At 48.0% G+C, this 24,517-nt stretch overlaps 2 protein-coding genes and 2 pseudogenes across 2 annotated transcripts in view; 1 reads left to right on the top strand and 3 right to left on the bottom strand.

The window, feature by feature from the left end:
* Positions 1–3,269, bottom strand: part of LOC128412278 (zinc finger protein 850-like) — a 59,557-nt gene extending 56,288 nt beyond the window's left edge. Inside the window, exon 1 of the mRNA XM_053385186.1 lies at positions 2,929–3,269. The gene's annotated coding sequence lies outside the window, so the exon portion shown is untranslated. The remainder of the gene's footprint in view (positions 1–2,928) is intronic.
* The window catches only part of LOC128412277 (zinc finger protein 420-like), a 309,743-nt pseudogene that overhangs the window by 25,223 nt on the left and 260,003 nt on the right, over positions 1–24,517 (bottom strand).
* LOC128412188 (zinc finger protein 850-like) overlaps positions 1–24,517 on the top strand; it is a 322,162-nt pseudogene that overhangs the window by 201,127 nt on the left and 96,518 nt on the right.
* Positions 9,174–16,831, bottom strand: LOC128412097 (olfactory receptor 51G2-like). Its single transcript, XM_053384948.1, has 2 exons — positions 16,590–16,831; positions 9,174–10,880 (listed from the first exon to the last, which is right to left on the bottom strand). Exon 2 carries the CDS (start codon positions 10,853–10,855, stop codon positions 9,881–9,883), a length of 975 nt encoding a protein of 324 aa, XP_053240923.1. The 5' UTR covers positions 10,856–10,880; positions 16,590–16,831; the 3' UTR covers positions 9,174–9,880.

The following is a 24,517-nucleotide window of genomic DNA, read 5'->3' as shown; positions in this document are numbered from 1 at the left end:
TCTCCCACTGACCACTCATCCTTCCTCCACTTCCACTCCTTGGGTTCTAAGATTTCTTCCCTTCCTGGTTCCCCGGCTGCTTCCTCCCACCATTCCTCTGTGCCCAACCAGTCCATGACATTGCTCCATCCCTCGGCCTCTGTCCCCACAAAGCAGCTTCCCCTGACCTGATCTTGTTCCACAGCCGCTGCTTCCCTTCTGCCCCCATGAAAAGGCGGATCAGGAGGTCTTGCTGGCATCCTTCTGTCACCTGCAAAAGGAAAAAGGTAAGCAGGACGCCAGGAGTGCCTGCTTCTCTCACAGGTGAAACAGGGCATCTCTAACTACAGATGGGCCTTTGAGAAAGCCTCACCTGCTGAGAGCATTTGGACATTTGCGCCCATTTCATAAGTTAGTTGTGCAAAAATACATCTCCCTTCCTCTGGACCCTTGATCCCAACTGTCTGTTGGGTGATAATGCCGAGGCTGCTACCTCCCCCGCAATGCAGCGTTGCCCCGGATCCATCACTCTGGTCTGCCGTCACGCAGATGTGGCTCAACTCCAGGGACATGAGCACACGACTAGCAGAGTTCAAACAGAAGCTTAGCCTTGAGGAGGAACATCTAAGCCTAAACAAACCTAACAGAACAAAGAAAAACATGGCTTCTCTCTCTGTCTTTCTTCCTCGGAGAGAGGACTGCAAAAGCAATACAGAGCGGAAACAGCGTATCTCCCTTTCTGCTCACAAGACCCAATAATCAGTGCTGGAATATAAGTAGACATGTGACATGTAACAATCCCACACATCTGCAGCACGGGAGGAATGGAATTCTCAACACTGTCGTCCCCCCCCCCCAAAAAAGAAACCAAGATGAAAAGAATCCACAGATTAGTTGAAAAACCAACAGAAAAATACTCCTTCCTCCTTACCCAGTGGCCTCTCTCCTGTATCCAAAAAAGGCCTCTCTGCCTCACAGGAATCCAGGTCCATTTTTCCACAATGATCCTTTTCCTGAAAAAGCAACAAGGATTCAAAAGAGAGAATGAATGGCAAAAAATATTAGGAAGAGAATGACAAAGACAAAAAAATTAAGGGTGAGAGATCTCATTCCATGGATGCCTTCCCAGAAAAAGGAAGGGCCATCAGTAGAGCATTATGGGATGTTCTCTGTCCTGTTTGGAGCCCCTTGGGAGTATCCAGAGGAAAGTCTCTCTCACCTGCTTTCTCTGTTCCTGCTTTCTCTCCTCTGCCTGACTCAGGAGGAAACCTTCAGCCAGGGCCACCGCCTGCGAACTGGTCTCCGCTCCACAGTCCCTCACCCAGCTCTCCATCTCCAGGGGAAGGACAGCCAGGAACTGCTCCAGAATCACCAGGTCCAGCACCTCAGCTTTTGTGTGCCTTTCTGGCTTCAGCCACTGATGGCAAAGGTGGTAGAGTCGGCTGCAAACATCTCGGGGTCCTTTGGCCTCCTGGCAGCAGAACTGCCTCAACTGCTGGCTCTGCACCTCTGAGCGGAGGGTGTCCTCCTCACCCAGGATCTTCTGCACAGAGTTTTCCCAGAACCCCCCACTGCTCCCAGATTGGATGGCATGGCCTCTTCCTGCTTCAGGGCCAGCTGAGTCTCGCACATCCATCTGTGCTCTCAGGAAGCCTCTGAGAGATCGGAAGGAACCCTTTGGTCTTCTGCCAAGTTCTGTCCGTCTAAATGAGAAGCTCTAGCAAATCCTACAAAGCAAATACATTGTTCTGTTACAGAATTTGTAGGACAGGGGGGGAATGGTTCCCTGAGCAAGCATGGATGAGTCTTGCTGGGAACCAGGGCTGGACTGCACTACAGCCCAAACCATGAGCTATTGTCTGAAGAAGAAGAAGAAGAAGAAGAAGAAGAAGAAGAAGAAGAAGAAGAAGAAGAAAAGAAGAAGAAGAAAGCAGCCTCTAGCTCTCCTAGAAGGAAGAGTGCAATGCAAAATGTGGAGGCAACTGAAGGGATTTCTGGGAGATGAATCAACCTGGTTTCTCCTGCCTTCCAGTCAATGCATGAAGTCAGAACTGACTGACAAGGGAGTCATTTGTATCTTGTGGAAAATGGATGCTTGGCTCTAGTGGGGGTCCTCACCTGGGGGTCCTCAGGAGTTGCTCTCCCCCCACCCCCATTCCCCTGCTTCTGTCTCCTTTTCTTGCACTTGGACTCTCTGCCATTCTCAAGGCAGACTCCTGGGGTGGGGTCCCTTTTTCTTTGCTCTGAGGGCCAAGTGGGTGGGGCCAAAGACATCTCCCTCGAAATCTAGGCGGCCAATTTAATATTATTATTCTCTAAGACAGCTTAACACACACACAGCCACTGATGCCAAGGTCCCTGGAGGCTCAGGGAGTAGCAGCGCCCATTTCCAGCAACAATCCCTTTGGGAGAGAGAGGATGTGGTCCTGGGATGCCCTGCTCTGGGTGCGAGGGGATGGCTGCCGTGGCCTCCGTGGGGAGCTGCCCTGGGAGACACTGGGAAACTGGTCCCCAATGCAGCAGCCAGACTCTGGGCTGGGATCCCTCTCTTTATTCCCGGCCTTTCTCTCCCACCTTTTTTTGGGGGGGGGGCTAGTCCACCTCCTCCTCCAGCTTTGGAAATCCATTTGCAGATGTTTCCTCCGTTGTGCAATGAGGCTGAGCGACGTCACACAGAGGTAAAGTCCCAGGGACTCCTTTCTTTACAGAAGGGAGGTCATTTCTGAAAGGGGGGGGAGCGGAGGGCCAAATGAGTTTGGGACCCTCTGATCTGCAGGAAGGAGAGCGTGGCAGACCTGGCCCCTCCCTGGCAGGACCCTCTCCTCCCTGACTTGGGGTCCCCCCCCCGCAGGACCAGATCAGGCCCCCCAGGCCCCCTCCCCTGCTGCAGCCCTGGGACCCCCCCTGCCCCCCCACTGCACCCTCGTTGGGGAGAGAGAGGAGACTCACCAGATCCCGGGAGGGGGCAGCGAGGCAGCCCTTGCAGGAGAGACACCAAAGCAACACCCCCCTTCCTTGCAGGAAAGGACTGGGGAGGGAGGGACCTTGGAGCTGGAGGACCAGCCCCCTCTTGCTTCCTGTCCTCTCTAGGAAGGCAGCTCAGTTCTCTTTAACCCTTGCAAAGCCCAGCGTGCCCAGATCTCCCCTCTGCGTTTTTCTCTCTGGCGCGCATTGCACACTTCCAGAGATGCTTTTTGGGGGACGCCTCCTGCTTTCCTTTCCTTCTGGAGTTTCCAGCTAGGCTAACATTGGGCCAAGACCAGATACATTGTATCCGCTTGGAATCGACACTTTCGCTCTTCTCTCAGCAGGGGGTCGCACGCTTCTCCGGAGCTCCTTTTCTCGCAGTTGCAGTGCTCGCCTTCGCCTGTTCAGGGCGCTGTTTTGCAATCGCTGATTGGCCAGCTGTCAAATGCTGATGACCCCGACTGGCCTCCCATGGAGAACTGAGGTCCCCCGCGGTGTCTGGCTCTGCTACAGCGCTAGGACTTCCTCTCTGGTGGGGTTTGTAATCGGGAAAGATCAGGAATAGGTGTTTGCCTGGGGCTCCGTGGTTCGCGTGTCCCCCCCCGCTTTGTGTCCATATCACACACACTCAAGCAATGAGCAGGAAGAACAAGGCGTGTTTATAACTTCTCTAAAATGTTCCTCCGAGGCCTAGGGACACATTGCTCTCTACCAAGGCAACGCACAGAGTGTCCCTTTTCCATTTTGCATAGAGATCATTTACTGAACGTTGCCGAACAACTCCAGGCACGCCTGGAAGAAGCGGACCATTTGGATCCCTTCCAGTCGGGATTCAGGCCTCATCATGGGACTGAAACTGCCTTGGTCGCACTGGTTGATGATCTCCGGCGGGCTAGGGACAAAGGTGAGAGCTGTTTCCTAGTTCTGCTGGATCTCTCAGCGGCCTTTGACACCATCGACCATAACATCCTTCTGGACCGTCTTGAGGGGCTGGGAGCTGGGGGCACTGTCATACAGTGGTTCCGCTCCTTCCTCCTGGGCCGTGTTCAGAAAGTGGTGGGGGGGGATGAGTGTTCAGACCCCTGGGCTCTCACTTGTGGGGTGCCTCAGGGTTCTGTCCTCTCCCCCATGCTTTTCAACATTTACATGCAGCCGCGGGAGAGATCATCAGGAGATTTGGGCTGGGTGTTCATCAGTATGCGGATGATACCCAGCTCTACCTCTCTTTTAAATCAGAACCAGTGAGGGCGGTGAAGGTCCTGTGTGAGTGTCTGGAGGCGGTTGGAGGATGGATGGCGGCTAACAGATTGAGGTTGAATCCTGACAAGACAGAAGTACTGTTTTTGGGGGACAGGAGGCGGGCAGGTGTGGAGGATTCCCTGGTCCTGAATGGGGTAACTGTGCCCCTGAAGGACCAGGTGCGCAGCCTGGGAGTCATTTTGGACTCACAGCTGTCCATGGAGGCACAGGTCAAATCTGTGTCCAGGGCAGCTGTTTACCAGCTCCATCTGGTACGTAGGCTGAGACCCTATCTGCCTGCGGACTGTCTCGCCAGAGTGGTGCATGCTCTGGTTATCTCCCGCTTGGACTACTGCAATGCACTCTACGTGGGGCTACCTTTGAAGGTGACTCGGAAACTACAACTAATCCAGAATGCAGCAGCTAGACTGGTGACTGGGGGCGGCCGCCGAGACCATATAACACCGGTCTTGAAAGACCTACATTGGCTCCCAGTACATTTCCGAGCACAATTCAAAGTGTTGGTGCTGACCTTTAAAGCCCTAAACGGCCTCGGTCCAGTATACCTGAAGGAGCGTCTCCACCCCCATCATTCTGCCCGGACGCTGAGGTCCAGCGCCGAGGGCCTTCTGGCGGTTCCCTCATTGCGAGAAGCAAAGCTACAGGGAACCAGGCAGAGGGCCTTCTCGGTAGTGGCGCCCGCCCTGTGGAACGCCCTTCCAGCAGATGTCAAAGAGATAAACAACTACCTGACATTCAGAAGACATCTTAAGGCAGCCCTGTTCAGGGAAGTTTTTAACGTGTGATATTTTACTGTATTTTTGGTTTTTATGGAAGCCGCCCAGAGTGGCTGGGGAGGCCCAGCCAGATGGGCGGGGTATAAATAATAAATTATTATTATTATTATTATTATTATTATTATTATTATTAAAGCAGTACTGTAAACGACTTAAATCATTAGCAGAGCCGACATAAAAACGTGCAGTGAAATATTTTAAATAGGATTGCATTGGACAAAACACGATTAGGTTTAGCTTGGATATGCAAAGGGAAGGATATAATACAAGCAACCACAGAAAGGGCAGGAGGCTGGTCGATTTCAATATTGGGTATATCAACTTTATTGAATAAAAAGATATTTCGATGATGTAAAATCGGGAAATGGAATTTTTTTATTCTTTAAAAAACAATCCCATGGAGTGTCCTGGAGACACCCAAGATGAGGCCACTGTCACCAGCTGGCCTTGATTGTCACCAGGAGATCAGCACTGAGCTGTGGTTATGTCACATGGAGCTCCCACAGCGCCAACTGCAACACGGATCACTCCCTGGTGGCCAACAAGAACCACAGAAGGCCCATAGGAGAAAGCATGGAGCTCGGCCTGGAATCAATGCTTCCAGAACAGCCATACCTGAACATTGTGAACTTTTCTCTGGTTCTGTTGAACAAGCTCTACTGAACTGCCCCATAGAAAGAGTTGAAACAAGGGGGGGGCACATGAGAGAAGCCATCTAGGACACAGCCAATACCTGGAACCCCCCGGATTCTCTCACCACTCAGAGATCGGGGTGGCGTGTAACAAAATGTTGTCTCTTTTACTGTAAAAGCCATATTAAAACACGTTTTTCATATATACAGTAGGTGGATATTTGAGGTCTCCGAAGTATGTTTCTTTTACTGTTTATTTCCTCCCCCCTCTGTTTCATTTTCTAAAGATGTACAATAGTATTGTATGCATGTTCACATGGAAGTAAGGATCGCCATCTATGGGGTTTACCCTCTTGCAAGTCTGCTGAAAATTGCAGCCCTATAGCATTTCCACATGTGTCACGATGGGAGAAATAGTCTGCGACTTTTCTTTCTCTTACACACACAAACACAACACAACACAAACGCATTAGAACAGATCCAGTCAATTCCTTCTGTGGTATGATTGTGGAAGCCAAATCGGTTTCTGAAATTCTTAACGAGAGTGTGGAAAGAGCTACAATGTGGAGAAGAGCTACAATGTGATGGTCTCTGGCGCCAGCAGCGGACAGGTGTTTTAATTTCACTCAAGCATCCCATTCCAACATCACCACTGCTTTTTTTTTTGCCCAAGCTGTGGGACAATCAATTGAAAAGTTTCAGCTCTCATGAACTCTTTTTAAAAAGAATTTTATTTTCAGTTTTTACAAATATCACTTACATTCAAATATAATCAATGTTATACATATATAGGATCGCCTGAATCCCTGGACCTCCCTCTCCCCCCCCCCCACGGTTTCCATTGTAAATTTTTTTTCCACTGCATCTTATAATATTTATCAAATTTTCGTTTAAATCCAATTTTAACCATAACATTGTTATATTACAAGTGTTATGTCAATCCTGCTAACGTTTTAAAATTTTTACAGTGTTCTTCAAGTTCATTATAATTTTTTTCCATTCTTCGTTAAATTTCTTGTCTTCTTGATTTCTGTTTCTCCCAATCAGTTTTGCCACTTTGTCAGCTCTCATGAACTCTTGACCAAGAGGCTAGCGGCTGCCACAACCTCCGTTGCTCCAAAATAGAAAATCTTATTTATTTCAGTTATTCCGTTTATTTTCCACATTTTTCTCCCCAAGGTCACCCCAGGGAGCTTCATGGCTGGGTGGGGATTCGAACCCTGGTCCCCCAGGTCATAGAGTCCAACACCCAAACCTCTACCCACCACTGAAAACCTTACATGATTTCCAGATTTCACTTTGGTATAGAAATATGTGGATTTCAGCATTAGCTGAAAAAATAACTTATAAATTACTTGCTGCCAGAGACTCAGAGGACCCTGTACAAGTCCCATTCTGTCTGGTGGGATTTTATCTTATATGCAACAAATGAAGACACACAGAACTCCCTCTCTGAAGAACAATGCGAAATTTGGCTTTCCTAAAGGATTTAAGGACTTGGCCAACCTAATAGTAAGTGTCTTTACGATATACGTACTGCACTGCTTTCTCGCACTTCTGTTATTTTTATTGTATTGATTGGTTTGGTTTACTTCAATAAAACACATTTTAACAACAACAACAGCAACCCACACTTAGGGATGGGAGAACAATTGCATTCCATTTACAATTAAAAGCAAATGTGCCCAAACATACCTTGCTAAAATGATTTATTAAAAGCAACATACCACTTAGAAAATGAAACTATAAAAATACCCGTCAGAACAGACCTAATCAAACCAACATAATACTGTCGCAAACCAGCAAAGCCTTAAAAATCTCGTGGCTCATTACAACTCTTGTTATCTGGAGTTGTCACTCATTATGTTTTGTTTGTTTAATATGCTGACATCCCAACTTTTCTTCCAGGTGGTGTCCATGGTTCTCCCCTTCCACATCTTATTCCCTCAACAACCCTGTGAGGCAGTGTGTGTGTGTGTGTGTGTGTGTGTGTGTGTGTGTGTGACACCTTGATGGGCTTCATGTCTTGGTGGGGATGTGAGCCCTGATTTCCCAGGGTCAATACTCTCACCATGGCCCCACACAGGCTCTCTGTTACTCACGACCCAGACCCTTTCCCTGGTTATATAAAAGTGGATGAGGAGAGTTCTCCAGTGGACCCCCTCCAAGATACTCAGGGGTCTTCAGGGGTCCCAGCCTCTTCCATCCAAGGCAAGAGGAAGCAGTCCCACTGACTCATTGTGTGGGAACGTTTAGGAAGGTAGGAGAGGGTTTATTGTTTTGATATGATCCCTCCTCACTCATGCTAGTTCCCTTGCAACATTCCCTTGCAACTTTGTTAGGTACTAAGCTTGGATCCTAGAACAATAGGCAAGCAGGATCCTAGAATGCAACAACTGATTGGCTTGCAGGAGAAGACCAATCAGGCTCCAGGAAGAAGTTAACCAGCCTATTAGGCTGGTAGGATCCTAGAATGTAACAACTGATTGGCCTGCAGGAAAACACCAATCAGGCTCCAGGAAGAAGTTAATCAGCCTATTAGGCTGGTAGGATCCTAGAATGCAACAAATGATTGGCCTGCAAGAAAACACCAATCAGGCTCCAGGAGGGAAGCAGAATCAGCCAAACAGATGGGACTCATTGGGTAAATAATGTATATAAAAGCCTGAGGTTTTTTTTGGGGGGGGGCAATTCAATCACTGTTTTACAAGCTGCAATAAAGAGCATGAAATCACGACAGGACTCCGAGTATATTTCAAACTTGTTGGAAGCAGTTGATGACTCATTAGAATCTTTTAATTAAGCAATCCAGTCTGCCTTGTGCAAAGTGAATTCTTCCTGGTAAATTTCCCCTTTCTTTCCCTCTTAAAATAAGAATAACACAACACAGACTTCTTGAAAATAACAAGCCGTAATCTGAAGGCAGGCTTCATACAGTTTCATCTGTAGAGAAAATGAAGTCTGTGCTAAATCTCAGACTTGCTACTTGTGGGCTCCATCCTTTGTAAAGGATGAGCCATGCGCTGGCTAAGAGCCAGGAGCAGTGGAGATCCAGAAGGACGAAAGGGAGAAGCAGGTAAGAGGGAGATAGCCATGTGCCTGGCCCTTTTATTTGCACCAGGTAGGGTCACGCCCATCGACCTGGTCATAGTCAGAAGGAAGTTGCTCCCAACAGGTACTGCAAGAAATCCTCCCTGTTTGGAGCCACGTTCCCCTGGATGTCCACTCTAGGCAACAGGAAAAGGTGGTACTTGACCTACTGATGACAACACAGGAAATAGCAGTGACGTGGCCAGTTGTGGGCTGTGAGCCATGTCGCCTCTTATGTGAGCCAGACTTCACTTGTCTATGCAGGTGTGTGATGATCTGACCTAGAGACACCTTGCTTTATGGACCAGGAAGCAGATTTCCCTGACACGGTGTTTTCTCTCCCTTTTGTGATTTGTTCCCTTATCTCTGGGTTGGGCTGGCTCCAGAGAAATGTTCCAAGACCCCTTTGAAAATCTTGGCCTTGGCAGTACAGTAAAAGTGTGTTCCAAAGCATTGTGTGAGACACAGCCAAAGATTAATTGGTTTAATCTACCCGAAATACAAAGTTTGCCACATTTTTCACTTCCCAAGACATAAATCAGAACCTAAATGCAAAACAGAAAAACTGCCTTGATGCACCTAAGTGAGAAGCATTGCGACTGCTACAGTTTGGTGTTGAATTGAAGGTATGCTTCACAGAATCATGGAATCGTAGAATTGCAGAGTTGGAATGGACCCCAGGGGTCATCTAGTCCAGCCCGCTGCAATGCAGGAATCACAGCTACAGCATCCACGACAGACAACTATCCAACCTCTGCTTAAAAACCTGCAAGGAACAAGAGTCCACCACCTTCTGAGGGAGTCTGTTCCACTGTTGAATGGCTCTTAGCATCAGAAAGTTCTTCCTAGTGTTTAGTCGGAGTCTTTCTTGTCATTTGGATCTGTGGGTCCTTGTCCTCCCCTGTGGAGCAACAGAAAACAAGCTTGCTCCATATTCCCAGTGAGAGCCCTACAGGTGGAAGACGGTGCCAGCTTCACAGTGACACGTTCTGATCTTCCGATTTGCTTCAGCTATTTTTGCAAATGGGCGGAGTTGTCAATCATTTGTGCTGGTTTCCTTTGCAAAATTGGTGCAGGCTGCTCCACAGGGTACAAAACTGTCCAGGGAACTGCAAAATGGCTAGTTTCACAACGGCTGAAATGAACTGAATTACCTCTTGACCTCTCCGCTCCATTTCAAAGAGGGACCGTCTTCCAAAGCAACAGCTTCCAGATGGCTTTCCGGATCTGCTTGGATTTAATACTGTAAATGATAGGGTTCAAAGCGGGGGGCACGATCAGGTAGACGTAGGCAACCATGGCTTTTACAAGCGGGTCCACACCATTGCCAAATCGATGGATGATGGATAGGCCAATCATGGGGATGAAAAAAATGAGGACCGCACAGATGTGAGAGACGCAGGTATTCAAAGCCTTCAGGCACTTCCCCTTGGGACCCACCTTGATGACAGTCTTGATGATCAGGAAATAAGACAGCACAATGAGGAGCGAATCTATGCCAGCAGTTGAAAGAATGATGATTAAACCGTACAGAACGTTGACGCTGATGTCAACGTCTTTGCAGGCCAGCTTCATGATGTCAGGATGCAAGCAAAAGGAGTGGGAGAGGCTGTTGTCGCTGCAGTACGTCAGCCTCCTGAGCAGAAAAGGGATCGGGAGCAGGGAGACGGCTGCCCTCAGCAACATGGCCAGGCCTATCTTGACAATGGTTGGCTTGGTCAAGATGGCTTTGTACCTCAGGGGGCGTGAGATGGCCACAAAGCGGTCAAAGGCCATGGCCAGCAGCACTGAGGATTCCAGCATGGAGACGACATGGATGAAATACATCTGGGTGAGGCAGGCATCAAAGCCAATCGCCCTGACATCGAACCAGAAGATGCCTAGCGTGGTCGGGAGGGTGCACAGGACCAGGCCCAGGTCCATGAGGGCCAACATGGAGAGGAAGTAATACATGGGCTCATGGAGACTGGTCGTTCTGCCAATGATGAACAGGATGATGCAGTTCCCCAAGAGGGCCACAAGGTAAAGCAAGCAGAAGGGGATGGAGACGAGTCTATGGTGGCTCCTGCTCATTCCAGGGATGCCCGTCAGGAGGAGCACGGAAGGCTGGTAGAAGGAGGCGTTGGGAGCGTCTGGCTCGGGAGGTTCCATCCTGCCTTGGGCGCTGCGTCATGATCTGGAATTGAAAGGAAACCAGCTCCGTATTACTGTGTGATCTCCAGGAATTGTAGAAGCATAGAATTAACAGAAAATTATTAGGAGTTAGTTTGGACATGGTATTTAACGCCAGTCAGATTAAATCAAATAAACAAGGAATATTTGGTGTTATGCTGGAGGGGATGCCCGGAAACCGGGACTTACGTTCACATGTGGTGGAGGTGCATATATGTACAATTATTATTTTTTTGGCAAAGAGTGTTTAAGGAGATAACAGAAATCACTGGGTTAAAGCTAACCGTAAGTCCAGAGATACCATTATTATCAATTTACGATGGGGTGTAAAATTTACTAAATCAAAACAATTGAGACAATCTGTGAGAGACAATGGAAAGTGGGCAGTCAAAAATGCACCCCAGGAAACACGTTGGGATGATCGGAAGTCATAATGGAATCTGTTACGTATGAATCTATTTCCCCTCCTTTTTGTAATATGTATTGATTTTGGATTCTTTTGTCAATTTTGTTTTTGCAAAAATTAATAAAGCATTTAAAAATTATGATGGGGTGGAAGGTTCACAGGCTATGAAGGTCTTGCTCACAGATTTATTGACATAAGTTATTATAGCTAGGAAGTGGAAGGGGCAGGGTGACTATAAAATGGAAGAATGGTACAAAGAGTTGTGGGATATAGCTATTCATGATAAATTAGCATGTTCTATTAATGTGAGATGGGGAATATGCGGAAGAAATGATTTTGAGGAGATATGGAGGGTGTTTGTAGAATTTGTACAGTTAAAACGGAAAAGGGTCAAACCATCGCAAGAGGCGTTGAAGTTTTGGGAAGTTGGATAGTTACAACGGAAGGCTCCCGGAGGTGGGGTGCACATTTTTATTCTTATTTATTTATTTATTTATTATTACTTTGGCAAAATAAAAAATAAATCTGAAGAAACATAGAATTGTAGAGTTGGAAGGGACACCACGGGTCATCTAGTCCAACCCCCTTGCAAGGCTGGAATGCAGCAAATCAAACACTGGCTAATGGGCCACATAAAGCAGAGACATCACCTTGCCAACAAAGGTCCGTATAGTTAAAGTCATGGTTTTCCCAGTAGTGATGTATGGAAGTGAAAGCTGGACCATAAAGAAGGCTGATCGCTGAAGAATGGATGCTTTTGAATTCTGGTGCTGGAGGAGACTCTTGAGAGTCCCATGGACTGCAAGAAGATCAAACGTATCCATTCTGAAGGAAATCAGCCCTGAGTGCTCACTGGAAGGACAGATCCTGAAGCTGATCTCCAATACTTTGGCCACCTCATGAGAAGAGAAGACTCCCTGGAAAAGACCCTGATGTTGGGAAAGATGGAGGGCACAAGGAGAAGGGGACGACAGAGGACGAGATGGTGGGACAGTGTTCTCGAAGCTACCAGCATGAGGGAGGCAGTGGAAGACAGGAGTGCCTGGCGTGCTCTGGTCCAGGGGGTCACGAAGAGTCGGACACGACTAAACAACTAAACAAGAACAATGGGCCACATAGGAAGGACCCCAGAGACAAAGGAGCTGCCTTATACTGAATAGACCACTGGTCTATTTAACCCAGCACTGACTGGTTGCAAAGACTCTGCAGGATTTTAGAGCCTCTCCCAGACCTACCTAGAGGCGCCAGAAATTGAACCTGGGAACTTCTGCAGGCAAGGCAGTTCCTCTGCCACTGAGCTATGCCCCCCCTTTGCCCCAATGAACAGGCCAAGAAGTCCTCCTGTATTGTGCAGAACGTTGCCAGCAGTTGCTTCGTTCCGGATTCATGTGATAATAAGCTTTTAGTACGGATTATGTAATGGGTGCCGCAGGCAGAAAGATAAGAAACAGGATATGAAGAGGAAGTTGCTGTTTTGTGGTGCACACTCCCCACTTTCCATAAATTGACATCTGCCTCCAGGGATTTATTGACATTGCTTTCTCTGACACAGGTTAATTGGAAATCTGGTTGCAAACACAAGAAAAGGGCAGCCATCGCCGTGTTTGGCTTTCTGGTACTGTAGATGGGAGGAACTGTTCCTGTGGGTTCCTAGAAGAGGTCAGCATGCGACAGCGGCCACAATCCCAGGAATGGCTTTGGCTGGCTGGCAAAACCAGGTGAGGGGAGCTGAATGGGTCTCATGCCCTTTGTGAGTTAGGGGCCTCCCTTGCCTGCAAAGAACGGCTCTGGCAGATGGACCGGACAAGACCGTTTGTGGGTCCGGACACTCAAGAAGGCAGCTTCTGCACATGGAGGGAAGCGAGGGGCAGATGGGGCTTGACAACATGGGAAAAACTCAACAGGGAAAATGTTCCGAAAGGCTTGTAAACTCCAAAGTGGCAGTCAAAACAACACTAATCGGCATTTACTACTTTGATATGTGCTAATTGGCTTGCTTTGATGCTTTGCATCTGTGACTATGGGACGCTTGACCTTTCGCCTTGGGACTGACAGAAGTTTCTGGCCCAACTGATATATGACGCTTTCTGTATACAGTGGTACCTCGGGTTACATACGCTTCAGGTTACATACGCTTCAGGTCACCGATTCCGCTAACCCAGAAATAGTACCTTGGGTTAAGAACTTTGCTTCAGGATGAGAACAGAAATCGTGCTCCGGTGGCGCAGCGGCAGCGGGAGGCCCTATTAGCTAAAGTGGTGCTTCAGGTTAAGAACACTTTCAGGTTAAGAATGGACCTCCGGAACGAATTAAGTACTTAACCCGAGGTACCACTGTACAGTCATACCGCAGAAGTCGAACGGAATCCATTCCGGAAGTTCATTTGACTTCCAAAATGTTCAGAAACTAAGGCGCAGCCATAGGCGCCGACTCCATGGGGCTTGAGGGGGCCCGAGCCCCCTCAAAAATTCGTTTGGGGGGGCTCCGCCCCCCCAATAATCTCCGGCGCCCCTCCAGCAGAGCGCCATCGCCGCCCCTCCCCCAGCCCAAAATGCACAGGGGGGGCGGGCTGCATGCCTCCTGCCCTCCCTCCCGAGCAAAAGCTCCACCCAATTTCCTTTGGAGCTGATTAATAGGCGCAGCACGCTCTCCCCTATTCGCTCACGAGGAGGCGGCGCCACTTTATTTGCATATTCATGAGCTTATTTATTATTCATGAGCTTTCCCGGGCCCCCCCAATATTTTTTATAAGTCCGCGTCGCTGGGCGCAGCTTCCGATTGGCTGCAGAAAGCTCCTGCAGCCAATCGTCACAGTCGCTTGGGATGTTCGGGTTCTAAAGAACATTCGCAAACCAGAACAATCACTTCTGGGTTTGTGGCATTCGGGAGCCAAAACGTTCGACTCACAAGGCGTTCGGGATCCAAGATACGGCTGTATAATGCATTTTATTATTATTATTAATATTATTTTTTAGAATTTTTATTGATTATTTTCACATAACAAATTATTTTAACAATTATATTCCCCCCATTTCCCACCCCCCCACAACAACCTCTCCCTCCCCTACGACTTCCCTCCGCTCCTCTCTCTGATTTATCAACACATATTGTTCTCTGCGTATTGTAAAAAAGTAAAGATCTCTAAACTATCCATCTATTATGTTAACAAATAAATTTGTGTATGTTTATTCAAAACCTGCCAAGGAGTCCAATTCGTTTTGTTCTTTTTAATCTTTATAATGCATAACATCAGTGGCGGTTTGGGGGCTTTAAAATTTCAGTGGCGCCCTCTGTGATGCCAAAATTTGGTACTTCCAAGCCTCTCCCCTTCCATTGTTCACCACAACCATTTTAATAATTTTATTATTTATACCCCGCCCCCTGAAGAACCCTCTCATCTCAGCCCCCTGTGCGGGCAAATTGGTCTCACTCCCCTAAGTCTGCCTCTGCATGACAAGCTTGCCCGGGTGCGGCAGTCGCAACAAATGCTTGCTGTTTACTTTGCAGGCTTCCTTCTAATAAATCACTGGAACTGATCCCTGTACCGTTTTGGGCGTCCTTCTCTGGGAACCCTGCATTTAACAAACTCGCACCGGCTTTCCTTTGGGCACTAATTATGGCAGCAGACGAGCTGCTCATTTGCATGGCTAACTTTAAATGCAAAGCACACCCATGTTTCTGTTTCCATTCATCTAACAACACACGAGAGGCAGGCTGGACCGGTGCTGGGTTGCAAGTTGCCTTTGAAACAAAGCATTTATGACCACTGTCAGGGGATTTAGAATTGGGAATGGGGACTGAAAGTTATGGGCAGTAACTGATAAAAGTTAAAAAGAAGGGGCAAATGAGAGAATCATAGAACCCTAGAGTTGGAAGGGACCTCAAGGCAAGAATCTCAGCTACAGCATCCAGGACTGATGCCCATCCAACCTCTGCTTAAAGACCTCCAGGGAAGGAGAGCCCACCGCCTTCCAAGGAAGCCCGTTCCACGGTTGAACAGCTCATACTGTCAAGAAGTTTTTCCATATGTTTAGTCGGAATCTCCTTTCTTGTAACTTGAAGCCATGGGTTCGAGTCCTGCCCTCCAGAGCAGGAGAAAACAAGCTTGTTCCCTCTCCCATGGGACAGCCTTTGAGATATTCAAAGATGGCTCTCCTATCTCCTCTCAGTCTCCTCTTTCCCAGGCTAAACATACCAAGATCCTTCAACCGCTCCTCATCAGGCTTGGCTTCCAGACCATGGATCAAGAGGAAGTCCTTCTTCATGAATTGCAGAGTTAAACTATGAATTTCCCTTCCACAGGAGGCTGTGATGGCCACCAACCTAGGTGGCTTTAAAAGAGGAGTTAGGATTCCTGCATGTCTTTCCTTGTGAGTAAGAAATACCTGGGGAGAGGGCAAGGGGTTACGTTTCCATTCCCCCCAGCACAGCTATGCTGGCACCATTAAATTTGCAGCCCCCTCCCCTCTGTTTCCATTAAAAAGAATATCTGGATCACAGATCTCCCAAAAGATCTGGTGTGCAGTTCGGTCTTGAGCATCCAGGTCCCTTGACTGATCTCTGAGGTTAAAGGGCAGGAAGCAGAGGGTCAGGGTAAACCCACAGCACATACAATAGGGGGAAGTCAGTGGTGAGGGCTGCCAAGCAGCCCCCCCTGGGGGGGAGTTAGCACTGCCCCAGCCCAAGACACTTTGTGCCCCACAGTCAAGTCAGTGGGGCTCAGCATCTTCTACCACACTGCAAGTGATACTGGTGGGCTCAGCTTGGACCTTGCTCTGCTCCATTCCTGCACCCCCCCCCCACAAAGCACATTACCCCTTAAGGCAATCGGATCATCTTCCAGCCTTTGCCGACTGGGTGCCCTCCAACTCTCATCAGCACCTGAGCAGTGGACTCGTAATCTGGTGAACTGGGTTCGCTTCCCTGCTCCTCCACCTGCAGCTGCTGGGTGACCTTGGGCCAGTCACACTTCTTTGAAGTCTCTCAGCCCCACTCACCTCACAGAGCGTTTGTTGTGGGGGAGGAAGGGAAAAGAGATTGTTAGCCGCTTTGAGACTCCTTAGGGTAGTGACAAAGCGGGATATCAAATCCAAACTCTTCTTCTTCTTCATTGAAAGCCGATTTGTGCATAGAAGGGACCCCACTGGGGAATGGACACCTACAAGGGCCATCAAGTCCAATCCCCCTGCAAGGCAGGAATCACAGCTGAAGAGCCCCCTACAGAAGGCCACCCAACCCCTGCTTAGAAACCTGCAAGGGAGGAGATGATACAAGGAAGGAATAGCGCTTGCTATCCTATCTACTTACTGAGCTTGCATGACCGTCCGGTTAGAGTCCATAGCCAGAGCCTCGTCCCACGTTAGAAAAAGCATTGAATCCTGCTTGCGATCCAGAACGGTTGTTTTCCCAGGCTGGAGGGGGGGGGATGCCTTTTATTTGGCATCCTGAAAAAGAGCCCAGCTGTTGCGGCTGCCCAACCAATCAGGGGCCGCCTCCACTTCAGTGCAAAGGCCCACGAGGATAGAGGATGCTCTGGGCAGTAAATCACATCTTTCCCCACTGATGACGCTGCTGCTTCTGCTTCTGCTGCTGTCTTGGCAAAGGCTGCTTTTCCTCTCTGGGTCTTCTGGGCAAGCTGTTTATCATCATCAGCACCCCCCCCCCAATCTCCCGGCCCACAGCACAGATTTATTACCAGATGAGCCAGCCGTGCTCTGGGAAGACAAACAACTTTATGGTGAGAATGGGCTCAGAGGACAAACACCGAGAGGACACTGGGGGATTAAAGGGAAGCTGGCCCTGCTACCACCCCCACCCCACCCCCACCCAAGGGCACCACAGCCTGAAGTTATTCAATTAAAAGCCACTTTAAAAAACAAAATGAAAGACTACCGTCATTTTCAACTGCGAAGTTATAAAGCAGCCAATTACTCGGGTTGTTAAGAGCTGAACATCTGCACCGATCAAAGTTCGATGTTGCATTGTGGGTCGCAAACAGTTACTAAGAGTCACAAACAGCTACTAAGAATGCATTGAATTAATACACTGGTACCTTGGTTCTCAGATGTCTTGGTACTCAAACAACTTAGAACCCAAACACTGTTCTGGTTTTTTGGGGAACTTTTTTCGGAAGCCGGACGTACTCCGTTTTGAGTGTTACACTTCCTATTTGAGTGCCACCCTGAGGTCTGTCCTTTTTTGCTATTTACAGTGGTACCTCGGGTTACAGATGCTTCAGGTTACAGACGCTTCAGGTTACAGACTCCGCTAATCCAGAAATATTACCTCGGGTTAAGAACTTTGCTTCAGGATGAGAACAGAAATTGCGCAACAGCGGCACGGCGGCAGCGGGAGGCCCCATTAGCTAAAGTGGTGCTTCAGGTTAAGAACAGGGTAAGAATGGACCTCCAGAATGAATTAAGTACTTAACCCGAGGTACCACTGTATTTTGCGTTTTTGCGGCTCTTTTTTTGTTTGTTTTTGTGACTGTGTGGAACCCAGTTCAGGTACTGATTGATTGCTTGTGTGACTGCAGTGCATTGTTTATTGCTTTCATTTTATGGATCAAGGGTTTCGTTAGAGACAGTAAAATCCATGTTAAATTGCTATTTTAGGGGTTGTTTTTAAAAGTCTGGAATGGATTAATCCATTTTGCATTACAGTGGACCCTCCGGATACAAACTTAATTCTTTCCAGGGGTCCGTTCACACCCCGAAAATTACGTAAACAGAGGCACACTTCTGCGCATGTGCGCAGCGTGATTGAGCGGCCGTAACCCAAAGATTACGTATCCAGAGGTACGACTGTACTTTCTATGGGAAAGCGCACCTTGGTTTTGGAACGCTTTGGTCTGGAACCGACTTCCGGAAAGGATTAAGTTTGAGAACCAAGGTCCCACTGTACAGGACAGGACAGCCCTGTCCTGCCAAGCTCATTGCCACTCGCCCGACCACCATCATTTGCTGCCTGAGGTGGTCGCTTTGTTGTTGTTGTTGTTTAGTCATTTAGTTGTGTCCGACTTTGTGACCCCATGGACCTGAGCACACCAGGCACTCCTGTCTTCCACTGCCTCCCGCAGTTTAGTCAAACTCATGCTGGTAGCTTCGAGAACACTGTCCCACCATCTTGTCCTCTCTCGTCCCCTTCTCCTTGTGCCCTCCATCTTTCCCAACATCAGGGTCTTTTCCAGGGAGTCTTCTCTTCTCATGAGGTGGCCAAAGTCTCAGAGCCTCAGCTTCAGGATTTGTCCTTCCAGTGAGCACTCAGGGCTGATTTCCTTCAGAATGGAGAGGTTTGGTCTTCTTGCAGTCCATGGGACTCTCAAGAGTCTCCTCCAGCACCAGAATTCAAAAGCATCCATTCTTCTGCGATCAGCCTTCTTTATGGTCCAGCTCTCACTTCCATACATCACTACTGGGAAAACCATGGCTTTAACTATACAGACCTTTGTTGGCAAGGTGATGTCTCTGCTTTTTAAGATGCTGTCTCTGCCTAATAATGATATGACCAGCCCTGTGGGATAACAAGGATTCGGTGCTCCTTACGATACAATGCGATAATCTTTATTGTCATTGTCCCATACAGAACAACGAAATTGAAAATCTACATCGGACATTCAAAAACCCACAGGCATGCTATCCCAGCTATCCCAGCCTGGTTATCCCCCTAAAAACTCTGATACCCCATTTTTAAAATACAATATACCGTACTCCCACAGAGACTACCTTACACTGCGTTTAAATCCAAAATCGCCTTTGGATAGAAACTGTTTCTCAGGCGGCTAGTCCTAGTCTTTATAACCCTGTACCTTTCTTCCAGAAGGCAGAAGCTGAAAGAGATAATTTCTGGGGTGCGCACTATCCTACGCTATCTCTGCAGCTTTCTTATGGCACCTGGCAGCATAGATTTGATCTAAGGTGGGAAGAGTGCACCCAATGATTCTCTCCGCAGTCTTTACAACCCTGGACAGCATTGTTTTTCCCCTGACCATGCAGCTCCCAAACCACACACACAGACCATAAGTTAATACACTCTCAACTGCACGATGGTGAAATGCCATCAACAGGTCCTCTGAGAGATTGTTTTTCCGGAGGAGTCTCAGAAAATATAACCTCTGCTGTGCTCTCTTTATCAGGTTGCAGATATACTAGAACAACAAGAACAACTGCTATCAGCAGTTCGAACAACTGCCGGTGGCTTCAGGGTGTGTAATGACAGGCTGTGCGCAAAAGGGCACCCTTTGCTGTTCGTGCACATTAATTTATATGGATGAGCACAAGATGCATCTTCCCACCAGCTTTTATAGCCCAGGGAAGGGGACTGGATCATGATTCATAAAAGAGAGCCAATTAGAGTGTTGAACCTGGAATTCAGAGTTCACATTCCCACTGAACCATAAAGATCACCACCTTGAGCTCCCTTGAGAAAAAGTTTCCATGTAAACCTAAGAAACAAACAAAACATCAATAGTGACAACTCCAGATATCTAGGGTTTTAATGGGCTAAGCAGCCTTTCTCAACCTGTGGGTCCCCAGATGTTTTTGAACTACAACTCCCATCAACCCTAGATAGCAAGGCCAGAGCTCAGGGATGATGGGAGTTGTAGTCCAACAACATCTGGGGACCCACAGGTTGAGAACCGCTGGGAGGATTTTAAAGATTTTGCTGCTTTTTGACAGTATTATGTTGGTTTGATTAGGTACATTTGACGGGTAGTTTTACGGTTTCATTTTTTGGAATCGTTTGATGATTTCCTAAGAGGTTATAGTGCTGGTTTTTAAAATTATTTCAGTACCATACAGAAGCTGCCGAGAAGGAGGTTGCCCTAAAACAGTGTTTCCCAACCTTGGGCCTCCAGCTGTTTTTGGACTACAACTCCCATCATCCCTAGCTAGCAAGACCAGTGGTCAGGGATGGTGGGAATTGTAGTTCAAAAACAGCTGGAGGCCCAAGGTTGGGAAACACTGCCCTAAAAGATGGCTGGTAAATATTTCAAATAAAACAAACAAACACACAAATAACATTTTTGGCAAGGCATCCTGGAAATGAGAACACAGGAAAAAAATAAGCACAGGAGTGAGACTCAGGCCAGAGAATAGGGACAGCTGAGGGAGGACAGTATGGCCTGGTGTAGACACATCACAACCCATGATGCAGCCCCCAGAGGACAGCGATGTACTGATTTTAGCTCATATACTGTAGTTCTAACTATATCAATCTATCAATCTCAGATCCATGGTCAAAAGGTCAAAATGGGGCCCACAGCTGCTGAGCCTGTCGCCTTCGTACCCCCTAACTGTGGCTCTGCCCCACTGGGCAGTGAGAGCCAGTGTGGTGTAGTGGTTAAAAGCGGTAGTCTCGTAATCTGGGGAACCGGGTTCGCGTCTCCGCTCCTCCACATGCAGCTGCTGGGTGACCTTGGGCCAGTCACACTTCTTTGAAGTCTCTCAGCCCCACTCACCTCGCAGAGGAAGGGAAAGGAGAATGTTAGCCGCTTTGAGATTCCTTAAAGGGAGTGAAAGGCGGGATATCAAATCCAAACTCTTCTTCTCTTCTTCTCTTCTGGGCACAGAAAAGGTTGCCCAACCTCCCAGCCCTCTCCACCTCAGCTCTCCTCTCCTCATTCCCTCCCACCTGCCACCAACTCATCAGCCTCCAGCTTATGACTGACAGGCTGCACCAAGCCAAGCAGAACCTCCACTTCCCCCCCTGTAGAACCTGCCCTGCGACGTCAGTGACTGGTCGCCAATTCTGAAGGCTGAGACCCCTGGTGCCAATCACATCTCAGGCCAGGCTGCCCAACCTTGATGCTGGTGGGTGTCAGGGAGCAGTGGGAGTGAATAAATCCCATCTCCAGAGACAGCCTATTGGACAGCCCTCACCAAATGCTCAGATTGATTAGCCAATCCTGATGTGGGGATAACTGTATATTTGTCCTGTCATTGGTTCAACGAGCTTTGTTTGGATGTTACTTCGCAAGCACACAAACACGTGAATGGGAGTTGGGGTAGCTTGCCACCACTGGCCCCCCTGTGTTACACGTGGCAAGGGAAGCCCAGTGGGTTGGCACGATGGGTTAGGGCGAATGTGTGGCCGCCCTTAGCAACGGCCACTGTGGATGCTCCTTTGGAACTTAGCAAAGGTCACATGTTGGACCACTCTAACTTGGGACTTCCCATGGCACCATGAGAAGCTGTGGTTGCGAGACAGTTTTGGGGATGATCCCAGCATTTTCAGGACAGTTGGAGGATATGCTCCCCTCCTGTGGTTTCCAGTGACGATATTCATCAGTGCCCCCTCTTCGCCATGAATTTGTCCAATACCCTTTTGAAGCCACCCAGCTTGGTGTCCATCCCTGCCCCCATAGTTTCCATGAAGAAAGACTTTCTTTTATGTGCCCTGAAACTCCCAACATTCAGCTTCACCGGAGTTCCATGAATTCCAGCGTGATGTGAGAGGGAGAAAAACTCCCCTCCATGCAATTTCTCCATGCCTTGTGTAATTTTATAAACTTCTGTCATGTCACCTCTTCCTCGTTTCAAACTAAAAAGTCCCAAAGGCTGAATCCTTCCTTCCTTCACAAGAGACTCACTCCAGCCCCTTGATCATTTGGGGCCCACTGCTGAACCATTTCCAACTCTACAAAACCTTTTCAGAGGCGAGGCAACCGGAACGGTACACAGTGTTCTGTATGTGGTTGCCCCATAGGTTTGCATAATGGCATTATGATATTGGCAGTTTTCTTCTCAGTTCCTTTCCTAATGAAGCCTCATTTCCCAAATTTGCTTCTGCTCTGTGGGTCCACCATGAGTGAGAACTGCAATGTGTGTTCTCCCCCAAACCCCTTTTCTGTGCAACATTGCCTTGCTTGAAGAGGCGTAGGAAGGTCAGGTGGTACCCGGTGAGGAAAATTTCTTGTCACCCCCCACACACATTGATTTATTTTTTTTGCCTGCAAAAATGTTTTTACCTTATTTCATATTTTCTTACAAAGTAATAACAATAAGTAGTAGTAATAATAATAATAATAATAATAATAATAATAATAATAATAATAAACTTTTATTTATATCCCGCCCTCCCCGGCCGAAGTCGGGCTCAGGGCGGTTAACATCAGATACATAACATTGATATAAAATTAAACAATAATTAAATAACCTCCTAAAAACATGTCAAAATCAAATTAAAGTCTAATTAAATGGCTTTCCACAGGATTAGGGTTGGGAACAGTAAGTGCTCCACTGAATTGAAATTTCAGCCTTCACAACATAGGAAAACGGCCAAGTAAACAGCTATTTTTGTGGAGGAGGGTCAAGATATTAACTGATATGCATGAAATTTCATATATAGCTATATAATCCCTAGTGTAGTAAGAAAAGGCCTTTGGAGCAGGCATTTTCAAAAAAAAGTTTTTTATGAACCACCCTAAGGTAAAGGGACCCCTGACCATTAGGTCCAGTCGTGGCCGACTCAGGGGTTGCGGCGCTCCTCTCACTTTATTGGCCGAGGGAGCTGGAGTTTGTCCGTAGACAGCTTCTGGGTCATGTGGCCAGCATGACGAAGCTGCTTCTGGCGAACCAGAGCAGCGCACGGTACCACCGGAGCAGTACCTATTTATCTACTTGCACTTTGATGTGCTTTCGAACTGCTAGGTTGGCAGGAGCAGGGACTGAGCAACAGGAGCTCACCCTGTCGCAGGGATTCGAACCGCCGGCCTTCTGATCGGCAAGTCCTAGGCTCTGTCGTTTAACCCACAGCGCCACCCACATCCCTATGAACCGCCCTAGTAGGGCAGTAATTGTTCATTGATAATTTGTCACCCCCCCTTCATGATGGAACCTGGGGTGGCCTGCCCCCCGCCCCCTTCCTGCACCCCTGCTTGCTTGCCTTTACTGACTCTACCTGGCCAGGACGTCAGGAAGTTTACATTCTGTTCTGCTTCCCTTTGAAAAATTCCTCTCCCAAACCCCATTTCTCATCTCTCTTTTTTGGCAGATCAGAATGCAAGCAGCTCCACTTGGCAACTAAACACACTTCCTGAAGATGTTTAGAACACGTTGCTGACAGTCTGTTTATTTTATTTTCTAAAAAGGACAACCAACGTGCTTGGAAGTGACCAATGTCAGATCATTAGGGTCTGCTGGCTGGAACCAATGGAGAAGGTTGCCTGTGTTAAAAGAAAGGGGTCTCAAGGCTGCCCATATTTGCAGAGGCACTTCGAAGGAAACCTGTTGTTACAACCCCGCACAATCTCCAAAAGGTGAGATAATTCTGGCATTCCAGGTTTCAGTTTCCTTGGATTGAAGGTCAGCAGAGACTGTGTTGTCTTTAGGATTTATGGTTTTATTTACATATATCTATATAACCTGAGTCTAAGGTGGAGGGGCTCACAGCATCAACATCCCAACAGGTCTTGCTTCTCCACTGGTCACAGCTTTGGCTCCAGCACAAAGCAAGCAGGTCTCTGTGTCTCCAGCTTCCAGCCTGCTTCCAGCTTCTTCACACACAATTCCTGCAGCTCTTGTCCTCCTGCCTAGCAGCTAGATGAGGGCGAGGAGGAAAGGTCCATTCATTAGCCACAATGGCACCATCACTTATTTGTAGCTCTTGCAAGCTAGCTCATTCTTTGAGGATGCTGGTGAGGACACTGAAGTGGCCAACTAAGGCCATTGTCTTCCAAGGAAACTCATCTGAACCAGAGAGCCATTGTGGTGTAGTGGTTAAGAGCGGTGGACTCGTAATCTGGGGAACCGGGTTCGCGTCTCCGCTCCTCCACATGCAGCTGCTGGGTCACCTTGGGCCAGTCACACTTCTCTGAAGTCTCTCAGCCTCACTCACCTCACAGAGTGTTTGTTGTGGGGGGGGAAGGGAAAGGAGATTGTTAGCCGCTTTGAGACTCCTTCGGGTAGTGATAAAACGGGGTATCAAATCCAAACGCTTCTTCTTCTTCTTCTGTTAGATTCCTCCCTGATTACTGGACCACAAGAACTGGGAGGACTCAGGGCATCATCCAGACTGACCCCCACGCACCCACCACACTATTTTAGCTGGACTTTGGATGGGAGGGTGGGCCGATAGAAAAGAGGAGAGGGCCTTTTTGTAGGGACCAACATGGCGGCAACCTGCGCTTTTTAGAGCTCCAGGGATTATTACTCTGACAGTCCCTGACTGTCCACACCCTTGACTGGTCCTAGGAAAAAGCAAGGAGGTTCATAGAATTATAGAATAGTAGTATT

Source organism: Podarcis raffonei, chromosome 4 (assembly GCF_027172205.1).
Source record: "Podarcis raffonei isolate rPodRaf1 chromosome 4, rPodRaf1.pri, whole genome shotgun sequence".
Lineage (NCBI taxonomy): Eukaryota > Metazoa > Chordata > Lepidosauria > Squamata > Lacertidae > Podarcis > Podarcis raffonei.
Note: the sequence above shows the minus strand (reverse complement) of the source record. Positions and strands in the feature narration are given on the sequence as shown.